Source organism: Cyprinus carpio, unplaced genomic scaffold (genome assembly GCF_018340385.1).
Source record: "Cyprinus carpio isolate SPL01 unplaced genomic scaffold, ASM1834038v1 S000006521, whole genome shotgun sequence".
In the NCBI taxonomy this organism is placed as follows: domain Eukaryota; kingdom Metazoa; phylum Chordata; class Actinopteri; order Cypriniformes; family Cyprinidae; genus Cyprinus; species Cyprinus carpio.
In genome coordinates this window covers 376,537-391,578 of record NW_024879188.1, presented here as the reverse complement: position 1 = coordinate 391,578, position 15,042 = coordinate 376,537, and the positions used below count along the sequence as shown (strand labels likewise).

Genomic DNA, 15,042 nt, shown 5'->3' with positions numbered 1-15,042 from the left:
CGTTCGGTTTTATTGTTGTCATCAATAAATACACTTCTTAATTACATTACATTATATATTTTTACATTATTACATTATGTTGTCAATAAATTACCTTTACCAGTAAGTTTTGGCCACTGCCTGACATCATCTACTCAATGTTCCCTTTCACCAGACATTTTCTTTAATGAGCAGGATCCGCTTTCATTGAAATGTCATTAGAGGGCACTGACAAGTGTCACACCGTCACACTTCGCAGGCACGCAGTAATGGCGGCAGGCAAGATGGCGGCGCCCATAGAGTTCGTGGCGGATTTGTGTATAGGAGAAACGTAACAGACGGACAAGTGTAAAGTTAATCACAATCATTTATTTCTTGCCGAAATGGCAAAAAAAACAGTATCAAAATGACGATACTTTGCAGTCCTCTCAGGCGGAATAGTTTAGTGCAGGGGTCGGCAACCTTTTCGGCAAGACGTGCCTTTTTAATTTTTCTAGTTAACCACTGTGCCACCCCAGGTAACAGTCAGAAGCTCATAAACTTGTTGTCAGCGATGCCACGTGACTTTTATTGATCGATACTGAATCGCTACATTATAACAATGAGGGGGATAAAACCGCTGTTTTTTAAGTAAAACTCAGCGTCATTGTTTGTAGAGAGAGACAGAAGCAGACAACTTACACATCTCTCTCTCTATCGCTCCCTCTCTGAAAATGGTCATATTTGAGAAAAATTTGCTTCACTGGCTATTATAGCTGTCGGTCATTTAACATTTCTATGGTAAAATGTATCCTTAAAAGTTGACTATTATCAAATGGTTTGCAGCTTCATCGTACCTTGCTCTCTTTAACGTTAAACTAACGCTTCGCTCTCTGCTTCTATGAACCGTAAACCCTGCCTACTTTGATTTTACTTAAATTTGATTGGCCATCTCAGTCATTTTGACTTTGATGAGCACTGTTAGATTCTCACACTTTAATAGTATTTATAGCTCCTAACAGGCTGTGTGACTATGAGAATTTATTACCTCAAAATGTACGTCAGTATGCAGTTTTCCCCTATTGCTCCCATGCCAGCGATTCTCCCCCTGCGTGCCACTGTTGGTACGCATGCCGTAGGTTGCCGACCCCTTGAACTTTAGTGCTAGGAGCAGAGCATAATTTAAGTTGTTAAATGCTTAAAATACCTCCCCAATCCACTCTGTGAAGGCGCGCATTTCTCATTCAAACACACATCACCCGAAACACAAAGTCGCAATCTGTGACGAAACCCCACAAGGGCCGATAAATGTTTGATATCACTGAGTAAAACATGTTGTAAAACTTCTTGAAACAAATGTTGAAATTCTTACTACAGCTACAGAAGAAGGAAATATATTGCTGAATTTGAATTCGGATCAGTTCCTCACACAAAGCATCGCATGGATAGCCTACTGAAGATTTGGATAAAATTAAAATACTTATTTACTATATTAAAATACTTTATTGAATGCTTGTGCATGACAGTATATTAATAAAATTATGTGCACCATGGTAATTTATAACTAAGTGCAGTTTAATGCAGTTTACTGATTTACTAATTTGCTTAATTTTTAAATGAAAACTCTTTATTCTTGACTTGCCATTTCAAACTTTCAAAAATTTAATTTAAACAAAACTACACTTCACTGAAATGTATGTGATCATTTAACCTTTATCGTGCTTGAATTTATCTTGTTGACCATGGGTCACATAATATGCTATCATGTCACAAGCCTGATTTGGGCCACATGACTGAATGACATCACTGAATTGATCTGGGCCACATTCCTACTATCAACAGTCGATCCTCATATTTTGTTTGCCGTGATCCACACTGTGCCAACATTGCCACACATGGCCCAGCTCTGGCTGAAAGGGTACATGCCATTGCTGACAGGAGGCCAGCAGTGCCAGCTTGAGGCCACATTCGGGCAAAGATCGTTTGCTATATGGGTGGTGGAGAATCAGTTAAACATGGCAGCTTTAAAATCAATATTTTTTAAAGGACTGTATATAGGACTCTATAGCCATTTTCATATTCAGGTTAAACTAAACCCACTTGTGTTTACTGGTCAGTGAGGTGTCATCTTTACTGAAAAATAAGTAAATAATAAATTAATTAATTAATTAAACTTTTCATACGAGTTGACAACATGTCTGTGTTTTAGATGTTGTGATTAAAAAAAAACGCGCCCGGTTTTAATTTAAAATCACTTTATTTGACCATCTTCTGCCCTCTTGAGGATGAAAGGAGCACCTGCATTCCCTTCTCTCCCAGTTATGCCAGATTTCCCGAGAAGTTGAGGTACACGTCAGAATGGAACCTGTACTTGTGAGCGGACGTGTACAGTGACCTCAGCAGTTTGTGCGTATCAGCTGACACACATACACAGACGGGAAAACATGGAACGCGGTAAGACCTGCCGAAAAAACGCAACGTTTGAATAGAATGGAATCTATTGATTATATTCTTGAATCTAGAATCTATAGTATCTATTCTATTCAACATTTGAATAGAATAAAACGCACTGATTCTGTTCTTGAATCTAATATCATTAAAATCTTTTTTATTCAGATTCTCTGTAGTGCAGAGGTACTTTTGCATTGCATTGCAATGCTAAGCGACATCATATAGTCAACGCGCTGTGAAAGCTTGCGCTGCCCAGTTGGGAGTGTGTCAGTAGTTAATAAAGCACCATGACGCTCTGTGTTACAGTAAAACGGTGTATTTGTCTGAATAAATGTAACATACAAGTCAAAATAATGGCCTAAACTCAGAAAAGTACAAAGAATAACTCTTTAAATAGGCAATACAACACATTACCCTGATATGGCATAGGCTACTACTGGACTGAGAAAAAAAAAAAAAAAAAAAACGCTAAAGAGACATGTATATGGACTTGAATACACTTTAAATAATTAAATTAATAACTGTAATAAACTGTTACTGGTGCCATGTGGAATTTGGTAAATCTAGAGGCATATTAATGATGCTACAGAAAGAAAATTTACAGGTAAACATATGCATAAATGTTTGAAAATCCACTGCCCAAATTTTACTCTCAGTCTCTCACTTCTTTCTGCCCTTGTGCAGGTTTTTCTCTTGCTGGGCCTTCTTCTAATCCTCGTAAACGTCAGGTGCGATTTTCAGCACGTCATGACATCCTGCTCCTCCGTGAAGTGATAGCACAGAACCCTTTCACTTCTAAAGAGTCAGGCCGGATCTGGGCAAGGGTGGGTGAAATTATTACTGCGACCTTACAGGATGAGAACTTTGAGGTGGATGGACGCAGATGCAGGGAGAGAACCATGCTACTGCTGGATTATTATAAAAAACAGGACTTTGCAAGTCTGCGCAGGTTAGAAGAGGTCAACTTCCTTTTTTACCTGCCTTGAAGGTGTACTAAGTACTTTTTCCAGTTGAAATAAGTGAATTAAGGTAAATAAAGTGAAAACAAATAAATTAATTAATAAGTAAATACATAAGTGAATTGAAGTAAATAAATTAACAGTACTTTACTCTTAAATATTAGTATTTAATCACATGTGAAGATCAATTAAATACTACTTACTTTGTCTTGGTAACACAATTTGTTTGTAGAACAACATAAGTGTTAAACAGAATATTTCTAAAATTTTATCTGTAACTGAAAACATCTGCTTTTGCTTGATGTGGCAAGTGCCCTAAACACTCCTGTTTAAAACTGTGAAACAAGAAATATTATTTAGTGCATTTTTATTCATGAAATGTTTATAAATGTTGTGATTCATTGTATTTCAAGGTTCCTTAATTAAAAGAGGTAAACAGTATGACTTGACACTGGTCAATTAAATCTGCACAGAAAAATGCTTTTAAAACCTTTTTTCTTTTCTTTTTTTTTTCTTTTTTAAATGCTTTAAAAATGTAAGAAAAATATTACAGGTTTAATTATAGTAGCTTTTTCTGTATATACAAAAGCTATTAGATCTGTGTTGTTGGTGTTCAGGTTTGGTACGGAACGCCTGTATGCACAGAAAGAAGACCTGCTGCACGAAGTTCTGGAACTGGAGGCAGAGAAGAATCTTCTGGCGAGTGGGGAAAGTAAATACCAAGATGATGAACTCAGGAAGAGAACGCTGGAGGAATTATCATCGCCTGACCCTGACAAATCCACTGTGCTATCAGTAACAACAGCTCCCACCACTGGTAAGGAGACTTTAGTTTAGAAATTATTATAACCACATCATTAAACAACAATCCACAATTGTAGATCTTAAGATTTTATTGTCTCTTACATAAACATACATAAGATACATAAACATTGTCTTTTTTACATAGCCTTACATTTGTTATTAGTGGTAGCCAGTCCAGAACCTGAGGAGCAGGAGGAGGCTGATCTCACAGCTCCCACAGCCAAACGGCCATGTCAGTGCTGCTGCCAGACCTACTCAGAGATCCTGAGCTTCCTAGAAAAGCGATTTGAAGCAGAGCAGAGTCTGCGAGAGGAGGAGATGGCACTGAGAAGAGAAGAGCTAGAAGTCCAGAGGAGTAAGATTGCCCTGGATCGGGAGCGTCTCGGAGCAGAAAGAAAAGAACGGGAACGTCGGTTTGAGCTGGAGAGTCAGGAAAGGCAGGTTATACTGGATTTGTTAAAAGAGAAGGTCCTAAAAAATGAACGGAACTCTGACTGAAATTAGAAGCTTTTAGTTTCAGTCTTTGATGTTGAACTGTCATTCCAGCCAGTGTTATATTCTGCTTTCCCTGTTTGAATTGGTCTTATAGCATGAAAATAATATAAACCCATAATATTTTAGTTGATTATCATAACATTGAATAAAATGGCTAAATGCCTGGTGATATGTTTGTTTAATAGTTCATCTGATAAAAATACTGAATTTAATAACTAAAGTAATGGATCTGATGCAGTATAGGTATCCTGAGATCTTAAGTTTGAAAACAATTGCCTTTTTCTGGTTTTGGGAACCAGTAGCACTATTGTTCCCTTAAAGGGATACTCCATCCCAAAATGAAAATTTTGTCATTAATCTCTCACCCCCATGTGGTTCAAAACCCGTAAAAGCTTTGTTCATCTTCAGCACACAATTTAAGATATTTTTGATGAAAACAGGGAGACTTGTGTCTGTCTCATAGACTGCCAAATAAATAACAGTGTCAAGGTCCAGGAAAGTATGAAAAGCATCATCAGAATAGTCCCATCTGCCATCAGTGATTCAAATGTAACATTATGAAGTGACAAGAATACTTTTTGTACACACACAAAAAAAAAAAAAACAACTTTATTCAACAATTCATCTCCTCTGTGTCTCTCCAAATCAGCGTAGCACCATTTTGCCAATTCTGAGCTGTATGCAGGCGGTGTATGCTCTTCTGTATCAGCTGCACCACAAGGATACATTATTTATGTGTATTTACGCTTTGGTTTGAAAGCAAACAGTGCATCGGCTCAGCACGGCTGACACAGAAGAGTGTACGCCGCCTGCGTACAGCTCAGAATTGCCAAAAAAGCACTACGCTGATTTGGAGAGACACAGAGGAGAGGAATTGTTGAATAAAGTCGTTATTTTTGTTTTCTTAGTGTACACAAAAGTATTCTCGTCACTTCATAAACATTACGGTTGAATCACTGATGGCAGATGGAGTATTCTGACGATGCTTTTCATTCTTTACTGGACCATGACACTGTTTTTTATTTGGCAGTCTATGGAACAGTCTCAAGCCTACCGGTTTTCATCCAAAATATCTTGAATTGTGTTCCGAAGACAAACGAAGTTTTTACGGGTTTGGAACAACATGGGGGTAAGTGATTAATGACGAAATTTTCATTTTGTGGTGAAGTAACCCTTTAAAGAGCTATTAATGGAACTGAACTTTACTAGGAGTTACATAAAAATAGCCATTATTTCTTCTGTAGCAGCACGTGTATGTTTAAAATTAAGCCTGAAAATGAATGAAAGCCATTCACACTTATATTTTGGATTAACTTAACCCAGATAGAGTGCATTGAACTGAAAGCTGTGTGTAATGAAAGCTGTTACAATTGTGATACAAAAATAAGTAATTTGGAAGTCGTGGCCTAATGGTTAGAGAGTCGGACTCCCAATTGAAGGGTTGTGAGTTCGAGTCTCGGGCTGGCAGGAATTGTGGGTGGGGGGAGTGCATGTACAGTTCTCTCTCCACCTTCAATACCATGACTTAGGTGCCCTTGAGCAAGGCATCGAACCCCCAACTGCTCCCCGGGCGCCGCAGCATAAATGGCTCTGCCCACTGCTCCGGGGTGTGTGTTCACAGTGTGTGTGTGTGTTCACTGCTCTGTGTGTGTGCACTTCGGATGGGTTAAATGCAGAGCACGAATTCTGAGTATGGGTCCACCATACTTGGCTGAATGTCACGTCACATAACAATTACTGAACAATAAATTCAATTAATAAATAACAATAAATAAAGCAATAATAACAATAAATGAAAATAACAAAATTGACAATTCGTCTCACTTGCTCTTTAAAATATTTTCCTCCCTCCTTTGTTTTCCTCCTCCTTCATCGACTCTAACAGCTGACGTCTTTACTATGTTCTTCATTAATACATTTAAAACCATCAGTGCACAATTTTCCACACCACAATCTGTCAAGCACATCTCACCAACAAACATACACTGGTTCACATCCTTTTCTTCACTCTCTGAGGCAGAAGTCTCCAAACTCATCCTTTCTAATCATCATACTACTTGTCCGCTTGATCCTATTCCATCTCATCTCCTTCAAGCCATTTCTCCTGCAGTTGTTCCTGCACTTACATCATTAACACGTCCCTTCACACTGGTGTTTTTCCCTCAACATTTAGACAGGCTCGTATAACTCCTCTACTTAAGAAACCCACCCTTAACTCAGTTAATTTAGAAAACTACAGACTGGTTTCCCTTCTTCCTTTAATTGCCAAAACACTTGAACGAGCTGTGTTCAACCAAGTCTCTGCCTTTCTCACACAGAGCAACCTACTCGACAGTAACAGTTTGGTTTCAGAAGTGGACATTCAACCGAGACTGCCTTGCTCTCAGTTGTTGAAGCCCTAAGACTGGAAAGAGCGTATTCCAAATCTTCAAAACTTATCTTGCTGGATCTGTCTGCTGCTTTTGACATGGTTAACCACCAGATCTTCATGTCTTCATGCAAGTGAATGTTGCTTTATTGTGCCATCCCAAAGAGGCACAAAATCACTTTCACTGACTTTTATTTAAATTAAATGTTCCTTCCTGGTGGAATGACCTGCCCAACTCAATCCGAGCAGCTGAGTCCTTACATATCTTTTCTCTCTTGTTAATTTTGATTGCCTCCATTGTTCTCATTTGTAAGTCGCTTTGGATAAAAGAGTCTGCTAAATGACTAAATGTAAATGTTATGTAAATTATACCAGAATAAGTCTTATTCATAATGTGAACTTAGCAGACCTTTTTCACGTTAACCATAAACCCACATAGCAAATGTCTTCTGGCCCAGATCCGGGCCACACAATCACTTTTCCCTCGGCTCAAGTGCCGCAAAGAATGACGGCCCTGAAGTGGCCCAGAACTGGATTACAGACAAGGGCCACACATGGGCCATAACCGGGCCGAATCTCAGCCAGTTAATCACCCTGAACTGTCCCTGAACTGGGCCAAAACAGGTTTTATTATTGGTGCCAATTCTCAGCCTTAAGTAAACCAGAATCTCCAAATCTGAGCCACACCTGAGCCTTATATAGCCCAGACAGCAAGCAGTTTGTTGGAATTTCTTGCGGGCCAGATGTGGGCCGGATCTGGAACAACACTATATTGCTGTCTGGGAATACAGAATCTTAATATTTCAGATTATTGCCTTGTATATTACTATAATCACAATTATTCATGTTTTTGTGACATGCTTTGGTAAACCAGACAGCAACATAGTGTTGGCCCAGATCCGGCCCACATCTGTACATTAATGTACACACAAACTATGTCAATAAAAGTACATTTAACTGAATAGAAAATCAGACTTAAAACTCACACATCATGTAACTGTGCAATTAAAAAAAAACATAAATAAAAAAAAAACCTTTTGCATTGATTTTTTTCTATGGTATTTTTATAAAGAACAAATCAACCAATAAAGAGTGAGTATATAAAGAATGCATTCTATAAGAGAAACGTAACAGATAGACACATGTAACTTAATCATAATAATTTATTACAGGTGTGTCAAAGAGCAGTATCACAGTAGTCCAAATGACGATACATTGCAGTTGCAGTCCTCTCTGGCAGAATATAATAGTAGTGCGAGGAGCAGGGAATAATCTAAATTGTTTTAAACGCTTGAAAATACTATCCCGATCAACTCTGTTAAGGCGCGTGTTTCTCATTCAAAACACGCATCACCGGAAACACGGCATGTCGCAATCTATGACGAAACCGGCGAGAGCCAATGAGCGTTTGATATCGCTGCCGTAAAACTTGTTGTCTAAAACGTATTAACGGCACATTTTTCAATTGTTACTATAGCTACAGAGGAAGGAGATACATATCGCCGATGAATGCGGTTTGAATTTGGATCTGTTCTGTTCCTCACACCAAGCATCACATGGATACAGAGGATTTAAATAAAAAATAAAATACTTTCATGATCATTTTTATTTAATGCTTGTGCATGACAGCATACTAATAATAATGATGTGCCTCATGGTAAACCAAATAATTATTACATGATGGTTAAATGATCTCTCTCTCACTCTTTCTCTCTCTCTCTCGCTCTCTCTCTCGTTTTTATTGTAAGGATTCTAAGATTATTTTTGTAACCAAGAATAATAATATAAAATTTAATAAAATTTTAATTAAGTGCAGTTTAATGCACTTGACTGATTTGCTTAATTTTGAAATGATAATGTTTCATTCTGTTTTGACTTGCCATTTCAAAGACTACATATTAACAATACTACACTTCGTTAAAAATGTATGTGATCATTTAACCATTATCATGCATCTTGTTTTTCATGGGTCACATAATATGCTGCCAGATCATAGCCTGATTTGGGCCACATATCACCTGACTGATCTGGGCCACTCCTCCTCCCACCAACAATCGGCCCTCATACTGTTTGCCGGATCCCTGCCCTGCCGTCATTGCCACACATGGCCCAGCTCTGGCTGAAAGGGTACATGCCATTGCCGACAGGAGGCCAGCAGTGCCAGCTTGAGGCCACATTTGGGCCAAGTCCGTTTGCTATGTGGGAAGGTTATTTACAGTTTAACCTTTTATAACATTTAACTGATTGTTGTTATATATATATATATATATATATATATATAGATATATATATATATATATATATATTGTTTAGTCATGAAACTCTAGATGCCACAGGCTGATGGCGTAACTGATGATATTCAGAGAGTTAAACGACTTGGCACAAGCTGATTGGTTCATGCTCCATATGCAGCCAATCAGCTTACTGTCTTGCATTCATATGGCTGGCTAGCATTCACTAGAGATTCCTACAGCATGCTTTTCAGAGTTTCTCTGAAACCAAACAGCTAAGATAAGTAAATGGTCTTCACTCTGATTCAGTGGATTATTGCATCCGTCAAATTTACAAGAAAACATACAAGTGTACATAACATACAACTAGAAAACATACAAGTGTAAAACTACACACAGGTTATTTGGGTGAGGAGTAATAACTAAGCATGTCTTGTTCATATAACAGCATTAGCAGCAGCAACAGCAAGCAGTTTTCCTAGTTCATGTATGTGAAAATATAACGGCAAGCATCACGGATTTATAATAGTAAAGTGAATTGGGGATTACCTTATTTGCCCAAAATCGGCAATACTTTTGATATCTTCTGTGGGCATTCATTTATACATTAACCATGAACGGATCATTTTCAGGTGCAAACCTCACTAGTGGGGTCAGTTTGCAGTTGGGGCGTTTCACACTTTAAGTCAAGGTGAACCCATATAACTGTCTTACATAAACATCATACTGTCAACATCCTTACCTATTTAACCGTAACAACTTAATGAGTAGCAGAAAATAATATACCTGCTCATACTTGTACTTGTGCAGCATTGCAATGCATTTAGAAGAGGGAGTGCTCATTCTTAAAAGGGCCACATCTCTATTTCACCTGCTACTTATAATGTTATAATGAAAGTCATATTTAGTGATAGTTTAAAGATAATCATGAATTCGTTTAAAATATAAAGATACTACTAATAATAAATAATTTCCAATCAGTAGTCACGTACAATGTAGCTAACAGTAGGACACTTTTAAACTGGGATTTACTATTTGTGTATTCAGTTGGGTTTACAGCAATTATAGTACTTCATGGAGTGTAGCAGCAGTATCATTGAATCCAGATTGCGTTATTAGAGAATTGTTAATAGCAGTATGCATAGCAAATCAAGTCAAATTATCACTGTTGTTTATAGCAGCAGCAGAAAGTATCTGGTTGCATGAAATTTCAGAGATAACACATAGGGTAAGTAACTTAAAAATTGGAATAGTAATAATATTATATTATAAATATTTGAAATTATCAAAATAAACGAGCAGCTGCTTTTGAGGCAGAATTGATCCTGGGCATATGACTCCACAACTACAGGGTGTACAGTGATTTATTCTTTTGCCAAATATTTTGTTAGCTTATTAATAAGTTAAAGGTACGTATTTTCATTGCAGTAACATTGATGAACGTTAATGGGGCAAAAAAATTAAAAATTACATCTCTTGAATGACAAATTCAAAACTATTTGCTCAGGCCACCCGAGCCTGAGCCAGGTGGTTGCTGGGGCTTACTTCATCTATCAGCCTACAGTGTGATTCCTGTTTGTTAACGACACGTGCACTGCGTTTCTACCTAGGTAAGTTTGAGCTATTGGCTCAGACACACATAATTATTTAGGTTGTTAGTTAAATAAACCTAAGGGTACATCACATCGTTAAGCCACTAGTTAATTTATCTGGGCTCCATTAGCCCAGAAACACTTTAATTCAGGTCACTAGTTTAAGCTATCTGATCAACCGATCAGGTACACACAGCAATAGTTTACTAGTGTTAAGCAATTCTGCAAAGCCAGCCCAGGCTCACATAGATAGCAAACACACGGTCTCACGGCTCTCTGGAGCAGCAGCAGTACATATGTCTTGGCAATAGATCTGCTTGTTCTGGGGGGTTTTACCTTTTATATTTCTTCTACCTATAGGGATGATTTTAAGCATATTTACATTTACATTTAATCATTTAGCAGACGCTTTTATCCAAAGCGGACTTACAAATGAGAACAATAAAAGCAATCAGATCAACGAGAGAAAAACAACGGTATACAAGTGCTAAGACAAGTCTCGGTTAGTCTAGTACAGAACACGTAGCCAGATTTTTTTTTTTTTTTTATAAGAATATGATAGACAAGAAAAGAAAAGTTAAGTACTAGTATTAGTTGGTTAAGTGCATGCGAAAAAGATGAGTCTTTAGATGTTTTTTGAAAATGAGTAAAGACTCAGCTGTTCGAATTGAGATCGGGAGGTCATTCCACCAGCTGGGTGCAGTCCAGGAAAAGGTCCGTGAGAGTGATTTTGAACCTCTTTGGGATGGCACCATAAGGCGTCGTTCACTTGCAGAGCGCAAACTTCTGGAGGGCACATAAGATTGAACTAATGAGCTTAGGTATGTTGGTGCCGTGCCAGTGGTCGTCTTGTAGGCAAGCGTCAGTACCTTGAATTTGATGAGAGCGGCTACTGGTAGCCAGTTTAACCTGATGAGGAGAGGAGTAACGTGAGCTGTTTTTGGTTCATTGAAGACAACCCTCGCTGATGCATTCTGGATCAGTTGCAGAGGCTTGATAGTACATGCAGGAAGGCCCGCCAGGAGAGCATTACCAATAGTCCAGTCTGGAGAGAACAAGAGCTTGGACAAGAAGTTGGGTGGCTTGATCTGACAGGAAGGGTCTAATCTTCCTAATGTTGTATAAGGCAAATCTGCAGGACCGGGTCATTGTAGCAATATGGTCTGTGAAGCTTAACTGATGATCCATCACAACTCCTAGGTTTCTGGCTGTCCTGGAAGGATTTATGGTTGACGAACCCAGCTGTATAGAGAAGTTGTGATGAAACGATGGGTTAGCTGGAACCACCAGCAGTTCAGTCTTAGTAAAGGTTGAGCTGAAGGTGATGGTCATTCATCCAGCTAGAAATGTCACTCAGACAGGCTGAAATGCGAGCAAACTACCGTCGGGTCATCTGGTTGGAATGAGAAGTAGAGTTGAGTGTCATCAGCGTAGCAGTGATAGGAAAAGCCATGCTTCTGAATGACAGATCTTAATGACGTCATGTAGATGGAGAAGAGAAGTGGTCCAAGTACTGAGCCTTGAGGAACCCCAGTAGCAAGATGTTGTGACTTAGAAACTTCACCCCTCCAAGACACCATGAAGGGTCTATCAGAAAGGTAGGACTTAAACCACTGGAGTGCGGTTCCAGAGATGCCCATCTTTCTGAGGGTGGACAGGAGAATCTGGTGATTAACGGTGTCAAAAGCAGCAGACAGGTCCAGCAAACTGAGTACTGAGGATTTTGAAGTTGCTCTTGCCAGTTGCAGGGCTTCAGTAACCGAGAGCAGGGCAGTCTCAGTTGAGTGGCCACTTTTGAAGCCAGATTGGTTGCTGTCCAGTAGAGATGCGGCGGTTGGCGGTTACAGCCACGGACTCCACAAATAAACTGCGGATCGGGCGGATGACGTGACGAAAAATAATATTTTAATTAAATTCGGGTGGGTGGCGGGCTGTTGAACCAATCAAATTAAAAATATATGTAGACATTGTTAAATATTGTTATCTGACTATACCTACATCCAAAAAAATCGAGCACACTTTGAAATAGTCAAATTTTCATCAGGCAGTAATATGGCTAGTCGAGTCTATGCAGATTGACTGCTTGTTATAATCAGAGATGGCAACGCCGGCGAAGGAGGTACGTGACAAACTCAAAAAGGGGAATTAAAAACAAAGGAAATAGAAGGTCAGAAAAGTGATGCCTGGAATAAGTTTTACAAAGTGGTAAATCAGGATGACACCAGTGCAGGCTATGTAATTTGCAAAACCTGCAAAGCAGTTTATGCTCATGACAGCCACAAGACGGGGGTATGTCTAACATGGTGCATCACAAGTGTGCTGCTAAACCTCAAACCTCCACGAACACCTTGACAAGTTTTGTCCGTCAAGATCCCAATACCACAGGATGTAAAATCAAAGCTGATGGATGCTGCTCTCTTGACATGCGCCCGTTCGATATTGTTTCTGGTAAAGGATTCCACCAAGTGGCCCAGACGTTGATTGACATAGGAGCTAAGTTCGGTGCTGTTGACGCTGGTGCCATCCTTACCCCATCGGCAAACAGTGTGCGATCGGGCAAAGAAGCAGGCTTCCATGATAAGCAGAAACTTTCGGAGGCCATCCAGAAAGCTTTAACACAGAAACGGTGGTATTGCCGTAACCACAGATATGTGGACAGATGAATTTAAAAAGAGGGCATTACACAGTCTGACGTGTCACTACATCAGTCAGTGGAAGCTGGAAAATTGTATTTTGCCAATGGTGGAATTTGACCCTACCCTGAAAAAAACCAGCGAAAACCTTAATGAGCAGATAACCAGTGTGTTAAACGTCCTACGGAATACCAGACAGGACAAAATAGTTTTTGTCAGGACCCCCCCAGGGCGCGAAAATAAAAGCCGCACTCCGGTCATACCACTGGATTCCGGTGCTTCGCACACATCCTTAACACGGTGCTAAGACATACATTCAGTACAAAGGTGACTCCGAGTCCGATGGCATTGAGAGATTATAGTAGACATGATCGATTAATGCAAAAAGAGCTCGTTGCATACCCTAAAGAGAAACGGTTTGCTATCGCCAGCCCTAAAGCCACACCGTGAATTCAAGAACTGTGATGTGCGATGGAACAGCAAAAGTCACTATGTTGGAATCGATACAGAAACAATACCAAGACATCAAGAGAGCTGCTAAAGAAACAGAGACCAAGAACATCGCCTTGGTGGACATCCACCAGGATCAACTCACACACTTGATCGACTTTCTCACCCTTTTCAAGTAGCAATCAGCGAGCTGAAACGGGGAACATTACCCAACCCATCACATGGGGGTGTTGCTAGGGTTTTTTAAACTCAAAAAAACACTGTGAGCCCAAGTTTGGCGACCCACCTTACATTAAAAGTCTCTGCTCTCACGCGTCTGCCCTTCTTGATGAGAAGATGTGCCCTAATGCTACTCATAAAATCACCACTTTTCTCACACCCGAAAATTTAAGTCCCTGAAAATGCTGGTAGAAGAGGGACAGACGAGAGTGATTAAGCAACTTCGCGCAAAATTTACAGAGGAAGGCGTCCGTCTAAGTCATGAGGGAGAAGGCAGCAACCCTGTCACCGAGCCCATGCCAGCAACAGAGCAGGTGGGTGATACTTTGCCTATATGGGGTCGGCCACCTTTTCGTTATTTTTTTTTTGTACTTTTTCGCCATTTTTAAGTTTCCAAATTCATCACTGTGCCATAATCCATAATACGTAGTATAAAACTGGTTTGATTAATTGTATTGTATTTAGTAGTTTGGGGTATTTTCTCCTGATAACCTGAAAAGAACGTAAATTACACTTTCAGTTTTGATAGTACAGATAAGAGCAATACATCCATCGAATCTGTAAAGGGTCTATTTTTTTTGTATACAGACATTAATAACAACAAACTTTGTGCACTTATACAAATAAAGATAACAAACAAGGTGTGCTGTCTGCAGCCTTTGTCTGCGCTGATCTTCAGTTACAAATGCGTCATTAAAATGAAACTGTAACTCAGTGAATACTTACCGAAGAGACATGAGAGAGATATCTATTGAAAGCCTGACATATCTACTTTTAGAAATAAACAAAGTGCTGCTTAAAACAAATATTCTGGTGATAAAGTAATCCATATGAAAACAACGCCGATGTCCGTTTTTCAAGTCTCACTCTCATTATCTTCTA

At 39.2% G+C, this 15,042-nt stretch overlaps 1 protein-coding gene across 3 annotated transcripts; it reads left to right on the top strand.

The window, feature by feature from the left end:
* The first annotated feature begins 2,285 nt into the window (after positions 1-2,285).
* On the top strand, positions 2,286-4,849 carry si:dkey-45d16.4. 3 transcript variants are annotated; one of them, XM_042754469.1, is made up of 5 exons: positions 2,286-2,412; positions 3,094-3,179; positions 3,264-3,358; positions 3,986-4,185; positions 4,318-4,849. In XM_042754469.1, exons 1-5 carry the CDS (start codon positions 2,403-2,405, stop codon positions 4,668-4,670), a joined length of 744 nt encoding a protein of 247 aa, XP_042610403.1. In that variant the 5' UTR covers positions 2,286-2,402; the 3' UTR covers positions 4,671-4,849. The 3 variants fall into 3 exon arrangements, with proteins under 3 accessions (XP_042610403.1, XP_042610402.1, XP_042610401.1); XM_042754468.1 differs by having other exon boundaries at positions 3,094-3,358; positions 4,336-4,849; XM_042754467.1 differs by having other exon boundaries at positions 3,094-3,358.
* Positions 4,850-15,042: the final 10,193 nt, after the last annotated feature.

What these genes read in the sequence shown, in the direction of transcription:
- si:dkey-45d16.4 (XM_042754467.1), top strand. An exon ending in GACTTTGCAAGTCTGCGCAG is followed by an intron (nt 3,359 to 3,985) that starts GTTAGAAGAGGT and finishes GTTGGTGTTCAG; the next exon opens with GTTTGGTACGGAACGCCTGT. An exon ending in AACAACAGCTCCCACCACTG is followed by an intron (nt 4,186 to 4,317) that starts GTAAGGAGACTT and finishes TTTTTTACATAG; the next exon opens with CCTTACATTTGTTATTAGTG.